Source organism: Musa acuminata, chromosome BXJ2-10 (genome assembly GCF_036884655.1).
Source record: "Musa acuminata AAA Group cultivar baxijiao chromosome BXJ2-10, Cavendish_Baxijiao_AAA, whole genome shotgun sequence".
NCBI lineage: Eukaryota > Viridiplantae > Streptophyta > Magnoliopsida > Zingiberales > Musaceae > Musa > Musa acuminata.
In genome coordinates this window covers 24011283-24036251 of record NC_088347.1, presented here as the reverse complement: position 1 = coordinate 24036251, position 24969 = coordinate 24011283, and the positions used below count along the sequence as shown (strand labels likewise).

Below are 24969 nucleotides of genomic sequence, written 5' to 3'. Positions count from 1 at the left end.
AAAATAGAAAATAGAAAATTGCTCGGTCTATATTTAATCGCCGCATTGTAAGGACGCCACATGATCAGCTTGGAAGATTAAGTTTCGAAGTTGAATTCCCATCCAAACTGTACTGTGAGAAAGTAAGTTGGTCGGATATGCATGCATATCTCATGTAATGTAAAATTAGTATATCCAACCATGTTACCGAATCCTACCTCGCATGACATAATCTGCTCATCTCGATCTGTGGGACGCGGAGTCTCAATTGTTTTCGGAAGTGCCATGTCCATATGCAAAACGGCAAGGAGAAGTCGAGGTTTGAGGCTCGAGATGCGCAGCATGTGGAGGTTCGAGGTCGCCCTCTCAGGCAATGGAAAGAGATAAGGTTGTCTGTACGATGCACCGGCTCTCTTCGCAGTCCTCGTAACTTGTTTCCGCATGTTTCACGTTTCATATAGGAGAAGACGTAATCTTTGCTACACAACATGTTTCACGTTTCATGCATGGGAGAAGGAAGGATCTCATTTTGGATTATATGTCTTGATGTACTGCGGGAGGGATGACGCATTAACGTGTGTATCCATCAGTTCTCGCGCACCAAACTCACGTTTGTTTGCTTACCTACGCGCGAGATCTGTTGGCAGGCATCGAAGCAAATGGGCCACTGCCTCCTCATACTTATCCAAACTCAGGGCTGCAGGGCTATAAGTACCCCCACTCGTTGCTCTTCTTCTTCAAGCGCATTCATACCTGCATTACATACTAATATCTTCCGCAGAAGTAGTTCATACAAGTCGGATAATGGTGCGATGCTTGATTCCATTTCTTGCAATCTTCATAGATTTTCTTGTGTGTTAATTTGGGGTAGGCCATGCTTGCATGCCTGCCTGTATATATATCTTTTGTTGCTATATATGGTACTAATTTGGTGGTGGTTTCGTTGCTGGCGGCCGGTGCGGTTGCAGGCGGGCGTGCTCCAGCAAGGACCATGGGGTGGCAACGGCGGCAAAACCTGGAATATGAGACAGGCGGATCACATTAGCAACGTCAAAATTCATTACAACGATGCCGTATTCGCGTTTGACTTCACCTTCACCGTCGACGGCAAGAAGAAGACCATCCACGTCGGAGGTGATGCACCCCAGTACAAAGAGGTACTGTCAAAGCTGAAAACATGCATTTAGTATTTATTGATCAAAGGTTACAATTAATTATTCCTAGGATACTAGCGAATTCCCTAACTATTTTTTGGTGGTTTATGTCTAACTACATCTTTGATTGCTTGTATAGATTACTCTAGAGGAGGACGAATACTTCACTTTCATCTCTGGATATTTCAAGACGATGTGGACGACAGACGTTTTCATAACACAACTTACCCTTGAGACCAACAAGGGCAATTCTGTGAGCGCCGGCAATTCGATTGGCAGTCATTTCTCCCTAAATCTAGAGGATGAGGGTAAGATTCTAGGCTTCTTCGGACGTGAAGGTTCTACCATCGATGCCATCGAGGCAATCGGAGTTTACTGCACTATACCAAATTAAACACACGTCACGCAATGGTGTCTGTGTCTTAGGCTGCTGCAATGTATATGCTTGGTTGGGGCGATAAATAAGTGGCAGAAATTGTCGTCGTCGTCGTCGTTGTGTTTCTTTGAATAAAACAAGAAATATGTTACGGGTCCACTGGTTATTGTACGCTAATTGACGACATGATGATAGTTGAATCCAATCGGTGGTTGCATTCCTATGTCATTTCTTCGAGTAAATATGAACAATATATCATCGTGGAAGCCGTTCTTGTGATATGCCTGATGATTTGATTTGGGTAATGTAAGTCTTTTTTTTGTCCAAATAAAAAATAATAATAATTTTTCAGAATGTCTAATACTTATTTATTCTCGGATATCCAATCAACGAGCACAAAATATTCCATGGGTCACTCCCTTCTTTTAAAATGAGGAAGATTTTATTACTCCAGAGTGATTGGCCAACCGAATAGCCACCTGGATTGCTTCTTATGTACATGTATAAACTCGTAGTCTTCGAAATTATGTAACAAATATTTAATGTCAGTGACCGTGAAGTGTCCATGGTACAATAAAGTTGCATTGAATTTGTCCGATGAATTCAAAATTTGATTTTATGATGATACGCCAAAAATCATGATTTCGTGAAATCGCATTCAAACCCTCCTAGATCACCACGACGCTTCATATGACGTAATGCCTTTTTATTATATTTACCTACCACCAATAAAGATAATATGGCGAGCAAATCATGCAAAACATATCGCCATCTATTTCATTAAACGAACCATCACAATTCACAATTTAGTTTGAACCATCCTCGACAAGATTTTGTCCATTCAATTTATATGTAACTTATATGTTGAATAGATCTCTCAAGTTTATGAACCCTGTCATTAGCCAAAATGCATGTCATGATTTTATGGAAAAGAAAAGTTGGGGAACGAGTGGTGTGAGCATAAAGGATCTCATTTTGAGTTCTCTAGGGCCACTACAAGCTAATGTAACCTGTATTCAAATACAAAACCCATAACTCTTGTAACAATACTTTCTCATCCATACAGCCATTGTCACAATGTTTTTTCTTTTTCTTTGCAAATGTAAGTGGTGAGGATGAGATTTGATTTGGTATATTTGCTATAAAGAGTCAAAATATTTACTCGGTTCGTCATCTAACATCTTCAAAATATACTAGATTTTATACGCATGAGCGCGTAACTCTCTTTACCTGGATATGACATCTAATACTTTATTTCAATACTTGCTTCTGCTAGGATTGATTTTTATTTTAGAGTCTATAATTATTTTTCTTCGAAAAAATCTTAAACTTTAGTGATGATGATAGAAATAAATGATAAAGTTCACATTAGAGTGAACCAACATATTATCAAGTCAGGAGATCAGGCTCCTCGCCATTTAATAATAGGATTCATATTCCTTAGGTAACTGAAAATTATATTTAAAAACAATTCTTTATCGATTAGCATTTGTATGTTCAAAACAATATTAGAGGTGTCAATAAGAAATAATCAAATTTATTTGATTATTCTTGATAGATAATTTTCCTAACCACACCTCACCTTGGTGACAATAATGGGCATGCTTCTGTCATGACAAGTACGAGTCGAGACGAAGAAGTTAGAGGCTCTAAGCACTAAGCAGGCAGGCCGTGGACAATGGAGCCCGTCCTTTCTCATCTGAAGGAAGGAGACGAGGCGGCCGACCACCAAATCCATGTTTCCTTATAATTGGAGGTTATCCACAAGGACAAGATGCAGATGGAGCTCGTCGTCTGAGGCAATGGAAGGAGATAGTGGTGCTGTTGGGCTCAACCATCCGGCCACCGTGTTCAAGATTATCATATTTACTCACCGACTCCGTCGGAAGTCCTCGCATCTCGTTCCTAGCAAACAATTAATTACACTGCATGCAAGCAATAAAAAAAAGGAAGAGCACGGAATATGCATGTTTCACGTTTCCGTGAGATTTTTGGACGGTGGTGGTGAGGGGTGCAATTCTTCCTTGATGTATACATCAGCTCATACTTATCCAAACTAGAATGGTGGGCTATAAATACCCTCATCCGATGCCCTTCCCAGCACCAAGTCCTGCAATAGCATCTTCTGCCGCCAAGGGAGTGTGCGCGTCCATTCATTATTCTCGGTTGCTGCTAATATGGTGAGTGGCGTTGTTAGTCTTCAAAATTCCATCCCTTTTCTGACTTCTTCAACTACACTTGCTCGTATACTACAACATAGATGGATGGATGACATGTGGTGTTTATTCTGATGCACGCAGGGGAGAATGGTGAAGGTGGGGCCATGGGGTGGCAACGGAGGGAATGTGTGGGATATGGGACAAGCCGACCACATTACCAAACTTCGAATCTATTACGGAGATAACATTGTGGGGTTGGAGATTACCTACATTCTTAACGGTAATTCCCACACCTACAAACGTGGAACCACCACCGGCGCTTCCAAGGAGGTATATCATCTATACATCTATGTGTATATAAATACACACTTATCAACTTCGTGTCTTTGTCCAACCATATAAACTGGTTCGACCAGATGAATGTTTTCTAGCAACACGTTTGGTAGTCAAACCAATTTCTCTTGAAAATACATTGCAATATTAGTTTTCTTTTTCCCATTGTTTGTTTCTCGTTAAATCCTTGATCCTTTTTTGCAGATCATCCTTGAGGAGGACGAGTACTTCACTTCTATCTCCGGATACTTTCATGCATTATCCAATTATCAGCGACATGCAATTGTGATGTTGCTTACTCTTGATACCAACAAGGGTGCATCCATAAGTGTTGGTAACAAGACTGGCTCTTCCTTCGCCCTTACTTTAGAGGAGGGGAGTAGGATTCTGGGCTTCTTTGGGCGAGCTGGTACAGCCATTGACGCTATTGGGATTCACTGCTCATTGCCTAACTAAGTGTATTCACTGGCTCGTGTTCCTATCTATGGAATGATGTAATAAATAAGCAACGATTACTATTATGGTTCTTGCCATGATTGTCATCATCGTTGTTATCCTTGTCATTCGGTGTTGCTTTCAATAAATAATGAAATGTTCTCGAATCCACTTTGATATCTTATCATTACTTGGTGTGCCTTTCGTGATGGAATCCACGGCTCTTATTTGACGATAATCACTTCCTATGTATGCCCAATTTTGTCAAAGAGCTAGCAGGTGACCTTCTATTGATTGTGATCGTTAAGGTGCCAAAGCTGCTAAGAGTTTTAGTACAAGTTATTTACAAAGCTATTGGGATTAAAGTTATCACCATGATTGAAGGATTGATAGTGTAATAGAAGATGATGGCTCTACGTATTACCATGTATCCAGAAGACATCTTGTTCGATCCTTTGTTGATGTCATTATTGCTTTGATTGCTTTTTCTTTTAGATTTTTGATTGAATTGAGCTATGATAGTTGGTCATGTCATCCTCTTTTCTCTTTTCAAATATTATTAATGATCAATCGACTTATCATACAGTTCTTTAAATGACATCGGTGAGTCTCATACATGAATTATTGATGTCGGTTTCTTATATTCGTCTCCTATGCCATTGAGAATGTGTAACTTTGACAATGCTTCTAACGTAGTATTATACAAAGATATTAATGGTACTTTGAAGCTAGTGATTGAGGCTTGAATTGCTTATAGAATAAGACGTTCTTTTCGTAGCCACTAATCAGGATCTGTTATTGGGATGGGTTCTCTAGGTATTTAGATTTTTTCTGATGAATATTTGAGAGAGCCGTCGATGTAACCTAATAGTTCATATCAAAAAAGAAGATCAGAGAATTGTGCTTGCCGAGATGTATAATTGCCGCTTTTGAATAGTTTGAAGTGGATTAGAGTTGCAGCATTGATGAATATAAGTATTGTATGTTGAGGAGAACTATTGTTTCTCGAGGAAAGAATAATTGGAGCGTCATATGTAGATGAAAAAGACATGCTTAGAATATGAACTAATTTAGCGAATATCGAGCGAGGAGGTCGCGGGCACAGGAGCATATGGTTGCGGATTCGTCGCTGCTGATGTGACAAGCCAAGCATATGACGATGATGGAAACACTCAAATCTGCCCTAAGGATGAATCGAGGCGACGGGGGATTTGGAGCGCTCGACCTCCTACTGTGCAACCTGCTTCTTCTCGACAACGTTGGCGAACATGACGTCCTAGGAGAGTTGGATGATGGCGACGTGTCTCTCCTACTGGCACGAGCAATAAGGAATTTGGAGCGCTCAGCCTCCTACCGTGCAACCTGCTTCTTCTCGACGTTATTGAAGAACTCAATGGAGGTCTAGTAATGACCAGAGGATTGTAGCTGCCGAAGGAGGAGGAGCAGCGTGTTGAGATTTGATTCTAGTTATCTATCTAGATTATTATCATGATCTAGTGGTTACATGATGATTTCAATAACCACTTGAATCATAATCTAGTAGTTATAAGGTGGTTTCATTAACCACCTCGTGATCTAGTAGTTAGGGTGGTTGTCATTAGGTCCTATAAATAGGACCGTAGTTCATGTAGCAAGGCATCGAGATATAGATTGAGAGATTGAGATAGCAAGCAGAGAAAGATAGAGAATCTGTGTGTATTTGGTATCTTGTAAGTGTCTTATCAATTCTCCTGTTTTTAATACTACATCAGTTTTCTTGAGTCGAAATGATTCTTCTTACTCGTATCGTAGTATTCTGTTTCTCCTTGCTCCTCCATCTCCAACATTTGTAGTATCAGAGCCTAGTTTCAATCTGAACTGGGCATTATGGCTTTTAACGGCAATTCCGTGTCTCAACCCCTTATCCCAATCTTCTCGGGCAAAAGTTATGAATTTTGGAGTATCAAGATGAAGACTCTATTCAAGTCTCAAGACCTTTGGGACTTAATAGAGAATGGATATGCATATCCAGATGACGAAATCAGGCTGAGGGAGAATAGAAAGAAGGACTCAAAGGCATTGTTCTTCATTCAACAAGCTGTACATGAGACGATCTTCTCAAGAATTGCAACAGCGACAACCTCAAAGCAAGCCTGGTTGATACTTCAAAATGAATTTCAAGGCTCATCAAGGGTGATTACAGTAAAACTTCAAACCTTCCGTCGTGAGTTTGAAATTTTGTTCATGAAAAGCAATGAATCGGTGCAAGATTTTCTTTCTCGAGTGACTGAAATTGTTAGTCAAATGAAATCTTATGGTGAACATCTTCCTGATCATATAATTGTTGCAAAAGTTTTGAGAAGTTTAACTCCGAAATTTGATCATGTTGTTGCCGCAATTGAGGAATCAAAAGATTTATCTACTTATTCATTTGATGAACTAATGGGTTCCTTGGAAGCACATGAAGTAAGGTTGAACAGGTCACTTGAAAAAAGTGAAGAAAAAGCATTTCTGGTTAAGGGGGAGTCTTCTACCTCAAAAGAAGACAAAAAATCAACAGGAAGAGGACGTGGCAGAGGAGGATTTCGTGGTAGAGGAAATGGAAGAGGAAGAGGACACTTTGATGAACAAGGGCAATCAAATTATGATCAAAATTACAAAAGTGGAATTCAATGTCACTATTGTAAAAAGTTTGGTCACATGAAGGCAGATTGCTGGAAAAGAGAAAAGCAAGCAAGCTATGTGGAGAAAAATGAAGAAAATAGTAAGTTGTTTATGACTCATTCACAAATTCATAACATCTCAAATGATATTTGGTTTTTGGATAGTGGATGTTCTAATCATATGTCAGGCATAAAATCAATATTTAGAGATATTGATGAGACTCACAAGTTGAATGTTAGACTTGGAGATAATAAGCAAATCCAAGTGGAAGGGAAAGGAACAATTGAGGTGAAGACAAATCAAAGGAAGGTAAAATACCTTGATAATGTTTTCTTTGTTCCTACTTTATCACATAATTTGTTGAGTGTTGGACAATTAGTAAATGATGGGTATTCAGTAATATTTGATGATGGTTCATGCACTATTAGAGATAAGAAATCTGGTTTGATTATAGTAAATGTTTGCATGACACAAAACAAGATGTTTCCACTTGATGTGTCAAATATTGAAAGACATGTGCTTATCACAACTCAAAAGAATGAGTCTAGTTTATGGCATTTAAGATATGGACACCTTAACATTAAAGGTTTAAGGTTGTTAAGTCAAAAAGGAATGGTTTTTGGATTGCCTAAGATTAATACACTTGATGTATGTGAAGGTTGTATTTATGGCAAACAAAGTAGAAAATCATTTCCTATTGGAAAAGCATGGAGAGCATCTAATTGTCTTGAATTAGTTCATGCTGACTTATGTGGACCTATGAATACAAAATCATTTGGTGGAAGTCAATATTTTTTATTGTTGACGGATGATTATAGTCGCATGAGTTGGGTATATTTTTTGAAATTGAAATCTGAAACATTTGATAATTTTCGAAAATTCAAGGTGTTGAATCTCGTATTTTGATGATGAAACTACTTGATATATGTTTATGATTTAATCTGCGTTTTGAGTGACGCAGGATGCTTCGATCAGGATGAGACAATCAAAGCAGGAAAATCATGTTGTGCCGAAGGAACATGTCAGAAGATTGGACGTCGGGCCGGTGGATCGGTCAACGTATCGACAGAAGGCTTCGGGCCGTGGACTCGGGCATCGGGCCAAGAAGAGCGGGTATTGTGCCAAGGATATCGGAGTTGCGGAGTCGACTGGCCGATTGGGCAATAGGCTGCAGAAGAGGACGATGCGCCAAAGAATCGGACGAAGCGTCGAGGGACCAATGACATGTCGGACAACTTGGTTAATTGCTTAGGATTAATTGTCTCGATCAAAGTTTTGTTTTGTTGTGCAGGATTAACTATGATAACAATGAAGACATAAAGCGAAACAAAGTGTCGGAGTCAAGCGCGAAGGATTTGTTGCGAGTTCGAGAGTTCGACGGAAGTCCGAAGGTTCGTCGGGAATGCTACCGGAACTAGCCGAGAATGAGTTGGGAGCTTGCCGAAGGGTTTTTCGGAAGCTCACCGGAAGGTTCGTTGGAAGTTCACGGAGCTCGCCGAAAAAGATCGGAGCTTGCCGACGAAGCTCGTTGGAACTCGCTAAGATCAAATCGTGAAGTCTAGGAGCTTGCCGGGAGTCCGCAGAATGGTTTCCGAGAGTTCATCAGAAGACCGCCGGAAGTTTGCCGGAAGCTCGCCAGAAGAAGTCTTGACTTGCGGACTTTGTAATAGCTTAGAAAATGTCTTTAAATTCATAGGTAGCACGTTAATTAGGGTTAGGATTAGGTGTTAATCCTATAACCCAAGTAGGGGCCAATTAGGCCCAAGTTCGGACTGGTTTGGACCAAGTTTGGAGCCAAACCAAGTGAGCTGGAATAGTGAAAGAGGTGCCAACGCCAGGGTTGGAGGTAGCACCGCCCAGGCTAAGTCTCCCAGCGAGACTGGGCGGTGCAACCGCCCCAGCCAAGAGGTGCAACCGCCCAGGGCTCAGTCTCCAAGCGAGACTGGGCGGTGCAACCTCCTCTGTCAAGAGGTAGCACCGCCAGAGCTCAAGTTTCGAGCTCTGCCAGGCGGAGCAACCACCGAGCTCAGACTTCGAGCTCTGCCAGGCGGTGCAACCACCGAGCTCAGTCTTCGAGCTCTGCCAGGCGGTGCAACCACCGAGCTCAATCTTCGAGTTCTGGCAGAGAGGTGCATCAGCCTGAGCTCAGTTTCGAGCTCTGCCAGGTGATGCAACCACCGAGCTCAGACTTCGAGCTCTGCCAGGCGGTGCAACCACCGAGCTCAGTCTTCGAGCTCTGCCAAGCGGTGCAACCACCGAGCTCAGTCTTCGAGCTCTGGCAGAGAGGTGCAATCGCCTGAGCTTAGTCTTCGAGCTCTGCCAAGCGGTGCCACCTCTCCAGTCAAGAGGTGCAACTGCCTGATCCCGGAATTCCGGGATTTGATCGTTTTGAGCTCCAAAATTGAACTGGGTTGGGGCCTATAAATACCCCACCCATTCAGCACAGAAAAGATACAGATCCACACCGAATTCTTGATCTTTTCAGTGATTCTAAGAGCTCAAACTTGTGTAAAGTCCAAAAGTTCTCTTCTCTTCTGTTCTTCAAGTCTTGAGTTGTAAAGAGAGGAGAGAAAGGATCTGTAAGGGTTGTCTCCTGAGCCTGTCAAAAGGAGAGAAACTGTAAAAGGGCAGTTGGCCTTCGCCTATTGAAGGAAGGCCTCTAGTTGACGTCGGCAACCTCATTAGTGGAGGAAGCCAAAAGTGGAGTAGGTCAAGGCTGACCGAACCACTCTAAATCTCTGGTTTGCGTTTATTTTGAGCACTTTACCATTACTGCAAACCTCCTACATAGCTACTGCCCTCTGCGCTTTTACGAACGATTCTCTAAGTTCAGATCTTTCAGAATCTGCATTAAGACGTAAATCGGTGTTTTCGTACGATCTTTACATTGTAGTTTACGTTAACGTATTGATTCCATTTATAACTGCAAACTGCTTTCTGCGCATTCATAAAACGCTTTTCAAAGTTCAGTATCTGCGTTTAGACGTAAAACTACGTTTAGACGCAAAACTGCGTTTAGACGTAAAACTGCGTTTAGACGTAAAACTGCGTTCAGACGCAAAACTGCGTTTAGACGTAAAACTGCGTTTAGACGTAGAACTGCGTTTAGACGTAATACTGCATTCAGACGCAAAACTGCGTTTAGACGTAAAACTGCGTTTAGACGTAAAACTGCGTTTAGACGTAAAACTGAGTTTAGACGTAAAACTGCGTTCAGACGCAAAACTGTGTTTAGACGTAAAACTGCGTTTAGACGTAAAACTGCGTTTAGACGTAAAACTGTGTTTAGACGTAAAACTGAGTTTAGACGTAAACTGAACTTGGACGCAATCTGCGCTTAGTCACAAACTGCGATTAAATACAAACTGTGAATCGGCTTTTGCATCATAATAGATTTTATCGAACGAACGCACCTTTCGGTTTTAAATTGCTGTAAGATTTCTGCTGCACTAATTCACCCCCCCCTCTTAGTGCTCTCGATCCTAACAATTGGTATCAGAGCGGGTTATTTCTCATTTCGGATTTACACCCGAGAGAAATGGCTCTTCAAGAGGGCTTGTCGGTCTTTCGTCCACCGTTCTTTAACGGATTGGACTACACTTATTGGAAAACTCGAATGAGAGTTTTCTTGATTTCTCCAAATCTGGATTTATGGAATATCGTTGAAAACGGTTTTCAACTTCCCTCTAAACCGATGAACGAATGGTCGGATTTGGAAAAGAAGTATTTTTCTTTAAACGCAAAGGCTATGAATGCCTTATTTTGCGCTTTGGACAAAAATGAGTTCAATCGGATTTCCACGTGCGAAACGGCTTTTGACATTTGGCGAACACTTGAAATCACGCACGAGGGAACTAGTAGAGTCAAAGACTCGAAAGTTAACTTTTTATTGCATGATTTCGAGCTTTTTCAAATGCAACCAAGCGAGACTATAGGCGACATGTACACCCGTTTCACGGATGTCGTCAATAGTTTAAGAGCTCTTGGAAAATGTTTTTCGGATTTTGAACTCGTAAACAAAATTTTGCGTTCTCTTTCTAAAAAGTGGGATTCAAAAGTAACTGCAATACAAGAAGTTAAAAATCTAAACAACTTACCACTTGAAGAACTAATTGGTTCATTGATGACATATGAAATGGTGCACAATGCACATGATGAACATGTTGAACACAATAACCTTCCAAAGAACAGGAAGGATTTGGGACATAGAACATTTGAAGACCACTCGAGCATAAGCTCAAGTGATGGTGAACTTAAACTACAAATGAAACGAAAATTAAAAAGCAAAAATAATCGAACTACTTGCTTTAAACGCAAGAAGAAGAACAAAAATTGGGATGAATCGAGCTCCTCCGAAGAAGAGAAAGTCAACAAAAGCAAGGCGGCAAACTACGCCTTAACAGCCTACAATGATGAGGTAATCGAAATCCCCCTAATTTATTTTGAAATTACTTGATGCTTTCATGATATATTTTCTTTTTTAGTTTAGAATTAATTTTCTTGAAAATTACATGTTTAAAAATAAAAATACAAAAATTATGATCATGCTGATAATTTAAAAAATGATAATATTGCATGATAAACAAATAAAATGATTTTGATCATGGTTAAGAAGTAATAATGTGTATCATGTTTGATTAACATTGTTGAATGAAATCACGTTTGATTTAAAGTAATGCATAAAGATGTAATATTAAATGGTTATTAACAATTTTATGCATGAGATTTTAAGTTATCCATGATCATGAGCTTGTTTGATCTTCTTGATTTAATTTCAAGATCTATAGCAAAAATCATGTCTGAATATATGAAAATGTTAATTTCATTTTCGGATTCACTTAACAATTGATATCCTAACAATCAGATTTTCTCATACACTTATAAAAAATATTTTTCTAAAATAGATTTGATGAAATGATTCCTGCTTATAAATTCCATCTTGAAATATGAATGATAGTGTTTTTGCTTGCAAAGATTTGTTTCACATTCATATCTCCTATGATTCATGTGCAGAAAAAGAATTTATAAATCATAATACAATGAGATTTCTTATGCAAAAATAAAGTGCTTTTGTGATTCTTTGCTAAAGAGAATAATCATAATAATGATCTTGATAATTATAACATGAAGCTCTTTATAAATCAAGATCGTTCATTATGCTCCCTACATTTATCAAAAAGGGTTTCTTCAAATGAAATGCATTTCAATGAAGTGTCATATTGATATCTTGAAACTTGGAATATTTTAAAATGTGATCTTTGATAAGAATGTTTCAAGTTGCTCTTTGTACTATATCTTTTCAAATGAATCATGAGCCTTGATACCATATATCTCATAATACAAGATTTCTTTGCCTTATGCTTATCTTAATTTGGCATATAAAGACTAAGGCATGCTTAGATGAAAAAGAATCTCTTAAAAAATGCTTTTCCCATTTGATCGAGATTAATGATTTCATGATATTTTATGAATCTCGAAATTAATTTTAATGACTTGATTATGAACTTCAAGTTAATGATTTAATTTGAATAAGTTTTATCTAAATCATAATCTTGATCTTGCAATTGGATTGAAACATTGTATGCTTAAATTAATCATTCTACTATGTTTCAAAAATTCCTTGAATGCCTTATGTGATGATTGAAAACTAACTTGCTTTATGATGAATCACGAATCATGACTTGATCTATGATGTAAATGCCTTGAAATGATTGAAATATTTAACACTTTTATGCTCTTCCCCCTACTTTCTTCTTGTTTTCAATGATAAAATGGGGAGAAGTTTTGATCATGCATGGTAGGATATAATTTGACAAAATTGATACCATCATGATATGAAACATTAATGTAATTATGAATGGTGATATGATATCATGCATGTAATACGTCAACTTATGATAATGATGCATGCAATGATAAAATATTCATGATGAAAAATTGTCTTGACATTCATAACTTGATTATTCATCATTTGTCATGATTTTGAAATCGTTCTAAAAGGAAAAGAGAACTACAAAACTGTATTCTCTCTTTCTTTTTTACAATGACAAAGGGGGAGATAGCTAGCTTGTACAAGTCAAGAAGATGCAAAAACTTGATTGCTAGCTTGCCTATCTTAAGTAGCAAAGATTGCTAACTTGCTTATTTCAAGAAGAAAAATTGTCTTCTTGAACATCACTATCTTGAATATCTCAAGAAGCAAAACTTGCAATTTACACATTGCAATAGGAAGCAAGAATCATGAGCTTACACAAGAAAGCTATCTTGCATTTGCTTTCGAAATTTTTGCTAGCTTATATATTGTGAAACTTGTATATCGTAAAAATTGCTAGCTTGTTGGTCTAAAGAGAAGCAAAAAGTTGCTATCTTAAAAGAAGCAAATGTGCTATCTTGCCTATCTCAAGAGGCAAAAATGCTAACTTGCGCATCTAGCAAAGTGAACAAAATTTTCAAGAAGCAAGAGTTGCCTTCTTGAACATCTCTAATTTGCTAGCTTGCATGATGTAGAACTTGCTATCTTGAACATTACCAAAAAGTGCTATCTTATATGCTATAAAACTTGCATATCTAAAACTTAATAGCATGAATGTTCTAAGCATGATGTAACACTTGCTAAATCTTCTAGCTCCAAGATTGCATGATAATAAAACTTGATATTATGATTTTCATGCAATGAGTTGAACCAATATCACACACAAACGATTAATTGTGATACTTCTCCTTTTTGTTGATGACAAAGGGGGAGAAGTATGTTGATGACATGACATGTGATGCATAAGTTTATGCATATGTTCATGTTGACGTGTTGCAAGCATTCATGATGAATATTGCAAAGACTTGAATTCAGTTTGAATTCAAGGTTCTATCAATATGGCATATTGATAGGGGGAGTTTGTTTAAACTCCGGGAGTTAAGTTTAACTCCGTCATCAAGTGGTTGTCATCATCAAAAAGGGGGACATTGTTGAATCTCGTATTTTGATGATGAAACTACTTGATATATATTTATGATTTAATCTGCGTTTTGAGTGACGCAGGATGAGACAATTAAAGCAGGAAAATCATGTTGTGCCGAAGGAACATGTCAGAAGATTGGACGTCGGGCCGGTGGATCGGTCAACGTATCGACAGAAGGCTTCGGGCCGTGGACTCGGGCATCGGGCCAAGAAGAGCGGGTATTGTGCCAAGGATATCGGAGTTGCGGAGTCGACTGGCCGATTGGGCAATAGGCTGCAGAAGAGGACGATGCGCCAAAGAATCGGACGAAGCGTCGAGGGACCAATGACATGTCGGACAACTTGGTTAATTGCTTAGGATTAATTGTCTCGATCGAAGTTTTGTTTTGTTGTGCAGGATTAACTATGATAACAATGAAGACATAAAGCGAAACAAAGTGTCGGAGTCAAGCGCGAAGGATTTGTTGCGAGTTCGAGAGTTCGACGGAAGTCCGAAGGTTCGTCGGGAATGCTACCGGAAATAGCCGAGAATGAGTTGGGAGCTTGCTGAAGGGTTTTTCGGAAGCTCACCGGAAGGTTCGTTGGAAGTTCACGGAGCTCGCCGAGAAAGATCGGAGCTTGCCGACGAAGCTCGTTGGAACTTGCTAAGATCAAATCGTGAAGTCTAGGAGCTTGCCGGGAGTCCGCAGAATGGTTTCCGAGAGTTCATCGGAAGACCGCCGGAAGTTTGCCGGAAGCTCGCCAGAAGAAGTCTTGACTTGCGGACTTTGTAATAGCTTAGAAAATGTCTTTAAATTCATAGTTAGCACGTTAATTAGGGTTAGGATTAGGTGTTAATCCTATAACCCAAGTAGGGGCCAATTAGGCCCAAGTTCGGACTGGTTTGGACCAAGTTTGGAGCCAAACCAAGTGAGCTGGAATAGTGAAAGAGGTGCCACCGCCAGGGTTGGAGGTAGCACCGCCCAGGCTAAGTCTCCCAGCGAGACTGGGCGGTGTAACCGCCCCAGCCAAGAGGTGCAACCGCCCAGGGCTCAGTCTCCAAGCGAGATTGGGCGGTGCAACCTCCTCTGTCAAGAGGTAGCACCGCCAGAGCTCAAGTTTCGAGCTCTGCCAGGCGGAACAACCACCGAGCTCAGACTTCGAGCTCTGCCAAGCGGTGCAACCACCGAGCTCTGCCAGGCGGTGCAACCACCGAGCTCAGTCTTCGAGCTCTGGCAAAGAGGTGCATCAGCCTGAGCTCAGTTTCGAGCTTTGCCAGGTGGTGCAACCACCGAGCTCAGACTTCGAGCTCTGCCAGGCGGTGCAACCACCGAGCTTAATCTTCGAGCTCTGGCAGAGAGGTGCAATCGCCTGAGCTCAGTCTTCGAGCTCTACCAGGCGGTGCCACCTCTCCAGTCAAGAGGTGCAACCGCCTGATCCCGGAATTCCGGGATTTGATCGTTTTGAGCTCCAAAATTGAACTGGGTTGGGGCCTATAAATACCCCACCCATTCAGCACAGAAAAGATACAGATCCACACCGAATTCTTGATCATTTCAGTGATTCTAAGAGCTCAAACTTGTGTAAAGTCCAAAAGTTCTCTTCTCTTCTGTTCTTCAAGTCTTGAGTTGTAAAGAGAGGAGAGAAAAGATCTGTAAGGGTTGTCTCCTGAGCCTGTCAAAAGGAGAGAAACTATAAAAGGGCAGTTGGCCTTCGCCTATTGAAGGAAGGCCTCCAGTTGACGTCGGCAACCTTATCAGTGGAGGAAGCCAAAAGTGGAGTAGGTCAAGGCTGACCGAACCACTCTAAATCTCTGGTTTGCGTTTATTTTGAGCACTTTACCATTACTGCAAACCTCCTACATAGCTATTGCCCTCTGCGCTTTTACGAACGATTCTCTAAGTTCAGATCTTTCCGAATCTGCACTAAGACGTAAATCGATGTTTTCGTACGATCTTTACATTGCAGTTTACGTTAACGTATTGATTCCATTTATAACTGCAAACTGCTTTCTGCGCATTCATAAAACGCTTTTCAAAGTTCAGTATCTGCATTTAGACGTAAAACTACGTTTAGACGCAAAACTGCGTTTAGACGTAAAACTGCGTTCAGACGTAAAACTGCGTTCAGACGTAAAACTACGTTCAGACGCAAAACTGTGTTTAGACGTAAAACTGCGTTCAGACGTAAAACTGCGTTTAGACGAAAAACTGCGTTTAGACGTAAAACTGCGTTTAGACGTAATACTGCGTTCAGACGCAAAACTGCGTTTAGACGTAAAACTGTGTTTAGACGTAAAACTACGTTTAGACGTAAAACTGAGTTCAGACGTAAAACTGCGTTCAGACGCAAAACTGCGTTTAGACGTAAAACTGCGTTTAGACGTAAAACTGTGTTTAGACGTAAAACTGAGTTTAGACGTAAACTGAACTTGGACGCAATCTGCGCTTAGTCGCAAACTGCGATTAAATACAAACTGTGAATCGGCTTTTGCATCATAATAGATTTTATCGAACGAACGCACCTTTCGGTTTTAAATTGCTGTAAGATTTCTGCTGCACTAATTCACCCCCCCCTCTTAGTGCTCTCGATCCTAACATAAGGCACTTGTAGAAAGACAAAGTGGTAGATATATAAAGACACTTCAGACAGATAGAGGTGGTGAATTTTTATCTAATGAGTTTAGTTCTTTTTGTGAAGAAAATGGTATCCACAGAGAATTGACAGCACCATATACACCGGAGCAAAATGGTGTAGCTGAGCGAAAGAATCGGACTGTCGTTGAAATGGCAAGAAGTTTGCTTAAAGGAAAACATCTTCCAAATCAGTTTTGGGTAGAAGCAGTTGCAACAGCAGTTTATTTGTTGAATATTTCACCAACAAAGGCTGTTATGAATCGAACTCCTTTTGAGGCTTGGTATGGTATGAAACCAAGTGTTATTCTTGGTTGTATTGCTTATGCTTTGGTGAATTCACAAAATCATCACAAGCTTGATGAAAAATCAGAGAAATACATTTTAATTGGTTATTCTTTACAATCTAAAGCATATCGATTATATAACCCTGTTAGTGGCAAAGTTATTATTAACAGAAATATTATGTTTGATGAAAGGGCAAGTTGGAATTGGGAGACCAATAAAGGTGAAACACAAATGCAGATTCCAGCAGAACTAGACACTTCGCAGAATCAAGTGACAGATCCTGCTCCAACAAATTCATCGTCAGCCACCCAATAGCAGTTCAAATTCAGATTCCTCAGATGAAACCCCTCCAAGAAATTTCAGATCACTGACAGAAATTTATAACTCAATATTTGCTTTGTTTATTTCAGGTCCGACAACTTTTGAGGAAGCAGTTAAAAAAGAGGAATGGAGAAAAGCAATGAAGGAGGAAATCAAGTCAACTGAGAAGAATGAAACTTGGGAGAAAGAAAGTGATTGGGTTAAAATGGATGTTCAAAACAAAATTTAAATGCAAATTATTTGGTTTCACTGATAGTGATTGTGCAGGAGCTTTAAAGAGTACTTCAAGCAAGTGGAGCCATCACAATGAAGTATTGTGGAACGGATGAACAAGTTGCGGATATCCTCACCAAATCACTTCCATGCATCTATGAATCAAGGGGGAGTGTTGAGATTTGATTCTAGTTATCTATCTAGATTATTATCATGATCTAGTGGTTACATGATGATTTCAATAACCACTTGAATCATGATCTAGTAGTTATATGGTGGTTTCATTAACCACCTCGTGATCTAGTAGTTAGGGTGGTTGTCATTAGGTCCTATAAATAGGACCGTAGTTCATGTAACAAGGCATTGAGATATAGATTGAGAGATTGAGATAGCAAGCAGAGAAATGTAAGTGTCTTATCAATTCTCCTGTTTTTAATACTACATCAGTTTTCTTGAGTCGAAAGGATTCTTTTTACTCGTAGTATTCTGTTTCTCCTTGCTCCTCCATCTCCAACACAGCGGTAGTGAGGAGTTATGATGAGGAGCAGCAATAGATCTGAGGAAGAGTATAGGGTCGCTGGCGACGGGTCGAATGGAAGTGATAGAGGGGAGACGTTGGATCGTTCAAGGGGAGCGTGGCCTTCGGCGACTGAAGTCGCAGCAATGACAGTAAATATAATAAGTCACCGAGCAAGTTTTGCGGTCTGAGAAGAATTGTCAAACAGAATAGTGAAATCGACAGATTGTGAGAGATCAGGCTTAGGAGATGGATCGCCGAGCAGAAGAAAAAATTGGTAGTGGCAAAACAGTAGAGAAGAGGGATTACAGTCGTCGGACGATGAGGAAGGTCAATGTTTTGCTCGAGACAACAGGTACTTTGATACCACGTAGAATAGAGTAATATATTGTGAAAGGGATGAATTTTATTCATTGAGGTGATTGAGGAAGAGATTTCCGTCGATCAAATGCTCAAATCACGTAATCAGATCAGTTACGCAAATTCATGATTTATCCTCAAATCATAGATCGATTGAGGATATAAGGAAGCAAGGATGTTATTCCACGTGTACCTCTCTCATATCTTCTATCAGATATAAGTTTACTTCTTCCCCATCATATATGATAATTCTTCGGGATAGGAATAGGATGATGATAATGTGATGTTTCAAATGAATATGTTGGAAAAGAGTCGTTAATGAGATGAAGAATTTGTGCTCCTCCCATGTAGCGTTCACAAGCTTTTCCCAGCTCGCTATTGGTTACATAACACATTAATATCTATTTTTTAATAAATTATACATATCTTTAGTGGTTCATCTATGTTTTGATAGGATACACCTTCAATATCAACCATTAAATTATTATATCACGAGTCTCAGAAAAAATAGAAAATTGCTCGGTCTATATTTAATCGCCGCTTTGTAAGGACGCCACATGGTCAGCTTGGAAGATTAAGTTTCGCAGTTGAATTCCCATCCAAACTGTACTGTGAGAAAGTAAGTTGGTCGGATATGCATGCATATCTCATCTAATGTAAAATTAGTATATCCAACCATGTTACCGAATCCTACCTCGCATGACATAATCTGCTCATCTCGATCTGTGGGACGCGGAGTCTCAATTGTTTTCGGAAGTGCCATGTCCATATGCAAAACGGCAAGGAGAAGTCGAGGTTTGAGGCTCGAGATGCGCAGCATGTGGAGGTTCGAGGTCGCCCTCTCAGGCAATGGAAAGAGATAAGGTTTTCTGTACGATGCACCGGCTCTCTTCGCAGTCCTCGTAACTTGTTTCCGCATGTTTCACGTTTCATATAGGAGAAGACGTAATCTTTGCTACACAACATGTTTCACGTTTCATGCATGGGAGAAGGAAGGATCTCATTTTGGATTATACGTCTTGATGTACTGCGGGAGGGATGACGCATTAACGTGTGTATCCATCAGTTCTCGCGCACCAAACTCACGTTTGTTTGCTTACCTACGCGCGAGATCTGTTGGCAGGCATCGAAGCAAAAGGGCCACTGCCTCCTCATACTTATCCAAACTCAGGGCTGCAGGGCTATAAGTACCCCCACTCGTTGCTCTTCTTCTTCAAGCGCATTCATACCTGCATTACATACTAATATCTTCCGCAGAAGTAGTTCATACAAGTCGGATAATGGTGCGATGCTTGATTCCATTTCTTGCAATCTTCATAGATTTTCTTGTGTGTTAATTTGGGGCAGGCCATGCTTGCATGCCTGCCTGTATATATATCTTTTGTTGCTATATATGGTACTAATTTGGTGGTGGTTTCGTTGCTGGCGGCCGGTGCGGTTGCAGGCGGGCGTGCTCCAGCAAGGACCATGGGGTGGCAACGGCGGCAAAACCTGGAATATGAGACAGGCGGATCACATTAGCAACGTCAAAATTCATTACAACGATGCCGTATTCGCGTTTGACTTCACCTTCACCGTCGACGGCAAGAAGAAGACCATCCACGTCGGAGGTGATGCACCCCAGTACAAAGAGGTACTGTCAAAGCTGAAAACATGCATTTAGTATTTATTGATCAAAGGTTACAATTAATTATTCCTAGGATACTAGCGAATTCCCTAACTATTTTTTGGTGGTTTATGTCTAACTACATCTTTGATTGCTTGTATAGATTACTCTAGAGGAGGACGAATACTTCACTTTCATCTCTGGACATTTCAAGACGATGTGGACGACAGACGTTTTCATAACACAACTTACCCTTGAGACCAACAAGGGCAATTCTGTGAGCGCCGGCAATTCGATTGGCAGTCATTTCTCCCTAAATCTAGAGGATGAGGGTAAGATTCTAGGCTTCTTCGGACGTGAAGGTTCTACCATCGATGCCATCGAGGCAATCGGAGTTTACTGCACTATACCAAATTAAACACACGTCACGCCATGGTGTCTGTGTCTTAGGCTGCTGCAATGTATCTGCTTGGTTGGGGCGATAAATAAGTGGCAGAAATTGTCGTCGTCGTCGTCGTTGTGTTTCTTTGAATAAAACAAGAAATATGTTACGGGTCCACAGGTTATTGTACGCTAATTGACGACATGATGATAGTTGAATCCAATCGGTGGTTGCATTCCTATGTCATTTCGCGTAAATATGAACAATATATCATCGTGGAAGCCGTTCTTGTGATATGCCTGATGATTTGATTTGGGTAATGTAAGTCTTTTTTTTGTCCAAATAAAAAATAATAATAATTTTTCAGAATGTCTAATACTTATTTATTCTCGGATATCCAATCAACGAGCACAAAATATTCCATGGGTCACTCCCTTCTTTTAAAATGAGGAAGATTTTATTACTCCAGAGTGATTGGCCAACCGAATAGCCACCTGATTACATGTATAAACTTGTAGTCCTCGAAATTATGTAACAAATATTTAATGTCAGTGACCGGACTGTGAAGTATCCATGGTACGATGAAGTTGCATTGAATTTGTACGATGAATTCAAAATTCGATTTTATGACGATACGCCAAATATCATCATTTCGTGAAGCCGCTTTCAAACCCTACCCTCCTGGATCACCACTACGCTTCATATGACGTAATGCCTTTTTATTATATTTACCTACCACCAATAAAGATAATATGGTGAGCAAATCATGCAAAACATATCCTAAACCGCCATCTATTCCATTAAACGAACCATCACAATTTAGTTTGAACCATCCTTGACAAGATTTTGTCCATTCAATTTATATATAACTTATATGTTGAATAGATCTCTCAAGTTTACGAACCCTGTCCTTAGCCAAAATGCATGTCATGATTTTATGGAAAAGAAAAGTTGGGGAACGAATCGTGTGAGCATAAAGGATCTCATTTTGAGTTCTCTAGGGCCACTACAAGCTAATGTAACTTGTATTCAAATACAAAACCCATAACTCTTGTAACAATACTTTCTCATTCATACAGCCATTGTCACAATGTTTTTTCTTTTTCTTTGCAAATGTAAGTGGCGAGGATGAGATTTGATTTGGTATATTTGCTATAAAGAGTCAAAATATTTACTCGATTCGTCATCTAACATCTTCAAAATATACTAGATTTTATATGCATGAGCGCGTAACTCTCTTTACCTGGATATGATATCTAATTCTTTATTTCAATACTTGCTTCTGCTAGGATTGATTTTTATTTTAGAGTCTATAATTATTTTTCTTCGAAAAAATCTTAAACTTTAGTGATGATGATAGAAATAAATGATAAAGTTCACATTAGAGTGAACCAACATATTATCAAGTCAGGAGATCAGGCTCCTCGCCATTTAATAATATGATTCATATTCCTTAGGTAACTGAAAATTATATTTAAAAACAATTCTTTATCGATTAGCATTTGTATGTTCAAAACAATATTAGAGGTGTCAATAAGAAATAATCAAATTTATTTGATTATTCTTGATAGATAATTTTCCTAACCACACCTCACCTTGGTGACAATAATGGGCATGCGTCTGTCATGACAAGTACGAGACGAGACGAAGAAGTTAGAGGCTCTAAGCACTAAGCAGGCAGGCCGTGGACAATGGAGCCCGTCCTTTCTCATCTGAAGGAAGGAGACGAGGCGGCCGACCACCAAACCCATGTTTCCTTATAATTGGAGGTTATCCACAAGGACAAGATGCAGATGGAGCTCGTCGTCTGAGGCAATGGAAGGAGATAGTGGTGCTGTTGGGCTCAACCATCCGGCCACCGTGTTCAAGATTATCATATTTACTCACCGACTCCGTCGGAAGTCCTCGCATCTCGTTCCTAGCAAACAATTAATTACACTGCATGCAAGCAATAAAAAAAAGGAAGAGCACGGAATATGCATGTTTCACGTTTCCGTGAGATTTTAGGACGGTGGTGGTGGGGGGTGCAATTCTTCCTTGATGTATACATCAGCTCATACTTATCCAAACTAGAATGGTGGGCTATAAATACCCTCATCCGATGCCCTTCCCAGCACCAAGTCCTGCAATAGCATCTTCTGCCGCCAAGGGAGTGTGCGCGTCCATTCATTATTCTCAGTTGCTGCTAATATGGTGAGTGGCGTTGTTAGTCTTCAAAATTCCATCCCTTTTCTGACTTCTTCAACTACTCTTGCTCGTATACTACAACATAGATGGATGGATGACATGTGGTGTTTATTCTGATGCACGCAGGGGAGAATGGTGAAGGTGGGGCCATGGGGTGGCAACGGAGGGAATGTGTGGGATATGGGACAAGCCGACCACATTACCAAACTTCGAATCTATTACGGAGATAACATTGTGGGGTTGGAGATTACCTACATTCTTAACGGTAATTCCCACACCTACAAACGTGGAACCACCACCGGCGCTTCCAAGGAGGTATATCATCTATACATCTATGTGTATATAAATACACACTTATCAACTTCGTGTCTTTGTCCAACCATATAAACTGGTTCGACCAGATGAATGTTTTCTAGCAACACGTTTGGTAGTCAAACCAATTTCTCTTGAAAATACATTGCAATATTAGTTTTCTTTTTCCCATTGTTTGTTTCTCGTTAAATCCTTGATCCTTTTTTGCAGATCATCCTTGAGGAGGACGAGTACTTCACTTCTATCTCCGGATACTTTCATGCATTATCCAATTATCAGCGACATGCAATTGTGATGTTGCTTACTCTTGATACTAACAAGGGTGCATCCATAAGTGTCGGTAACAAGACTGGCTCTTCTTTCGCCCTTACTTTAGAGGAGGGGAGTAGGATTCTGGGCTTCTTTGGGCGAGCTGGTACAGCCATTGACGCTATTGGGATTCACTGCTCATTGCCTAACTAAGTGTATGCACTGGCTCGTGTTCCTATCTATGGAATGATGTAATAAATAAGCAACGATTACTATTATGGTTCTTGCCATGATTGTCATCATCGTTGTTATCCTTGTTGTTCGGTGTTGCTTTCAATAAATAATGAAATGTTCTCGAATCCACTTTGATATCTTATCATTACTTGGTGTGCCTTTCGTGATGGAATCCACGGCTCTTATTTGACGATATTGTGATTGTTAAGGTGCCAAAGCCGCTAATAGTTTTAGTACAAGTTATTTACTTAGCTATTTGGGTTAAAGTTATCACCATGATTGAAGAATTGATAGTGTAATAGAAGATGATGGCTCTACGTATTATCATGTATCCAGAAGACATCTTGTTCGATTCTTTGTTAATGTCATTATTGCTTTGATTGTTTTTTTTTTTAGATTTTTGATTGAATTGAGCTATGATAGTTGGTCATGTCATCCTCTTTCCTCTTTTTAAATATTATTAATGATCAATCAATTTGTTATACAGTTCTTTAAATGACATAGGTGAGTCTCATACATGAATTATTGATGTCAGTTTCTTATATTCGTCTCTTAGGCCATTGAGAATATAAATAGTAACTTCATCATTTAGAGGATGACTTATAAAAGCTAAGTCATCTATAATAATTTTTATATTTTGTATATAAGCAATAATAATACTTCTCTCTTGTGTTGTTTTTCTCACAATCGATACGAGAGTTAGCATGCGCGTGCAAGAGCGATTGAAGAGGGTGATTTGTAACTTTGATAATGCTTCTACTATAGTATTGTACAAAGATATTAGTGGTGCTATGAAGCTAGTGATTGAGGCTTGAATTGCTTATAGAATAAGACGATCCTATCGTAACCATAACTTATGATCATAATTTATTATTGGGCTAGTTTCTCTAGGCATTTAGATTTTTTCTGGTGAACAACTGAGAAAGTCATCGATGTAACCTAATATATCATATCCAAAAAGATGATAGGAGAATCGTGCTCTCTAAGATGTACAATTGCCACCCTTGAATAGTTTGAAGGAGATTAGAGTCGCACAATTGATGAATACAAGTCTTCTATGTTGAGAAGAACTATTATTTCCTGAGAAAATAATAATTAGAGCGTCAAATATAGATGATAAAGATGTGCTTAGAATATGAACCAATCTGGTGAATATCGAGCGAAGAGGTCGAGGGTACAAGAGCATATGGTTGAGGATTCGTCACCGCTGACGAGACAAGCCAAGCATATGGCAATGAGAGAAACACTCAAATTTGCTCTAAGGATGGATTGAGGCGATAGGGGATTTGGAGAGCTCGACCTCCTACTGGTCAACCTGCTTCTTCTCGACAGCATTAGAGAACTTGACGTCATAGGAGAGGTGGGCGATGGTGATGTGTCTCTCCCAATTGCATGAGCAATAAGGAATTTGGAGCGCTCGACCTCCTACCATGCAACTTGCTTCTTCTCGATGTTATTGTAGAACTCAATGGAGGTCTACTCATGACTAGAGGATTGTAGCCACTGAAGGAGGAGCAACAGTAGTGAGGAGTTGCGATATGGAGTAGCAGTAGATCTGAGGAGGCGATGAACAAACCCGCAGAGAAGTAGCAACTTAGAGAAGTTGCTGATAGTTGGGGTGGCTATCTGCAACAACGACAATCGGTTCATCCAA

At 39.9% G+C, this 24969-nt stretch overlaps 2 protein-coding genes across 2 annotated transcripts; both read left to right on the top strand.

Annotated features, from left to right (window-relative positions):
* Positions 1–896: 896 nt before the first annotated feature.
* LOC135625698 (agglutinin-like) lies at positions 897–4457 on the top strand. Its single transcript, XM_065130786.1, has 4 exons — positions 897–1136; positions 1273–1494; positions 3810–3998; positions 4206–4457. Exons 1-4 carry the CDS (start codon positions 897–899, stop codon positions 4455–4457), a joined length of 903 nt encoding a protein of 300 aa, XP_064986858.1.
* Positions 4458–5595: 1138 nt separating this feature from the next.
* LOC135625697 (agglutinin-like) lies at positions 5596–23294 on the top strand. Its single transcript, XM_065130785.1, has 5 exons — positions 5596–5835; positions 19790–19978; positions 20115–20336; positions 22647–22835; positions 23043–23294. Exons 1-5 carry the CDS (start codon positions 5596–5598, stop codon positions 23292–23294), a joined length of 1092 nt encoding a protein of 363 aa, XP_064986857.1.
* The last annotated feature ends 1675 nt before the right edge of the window (positions 23295–24969 follow it).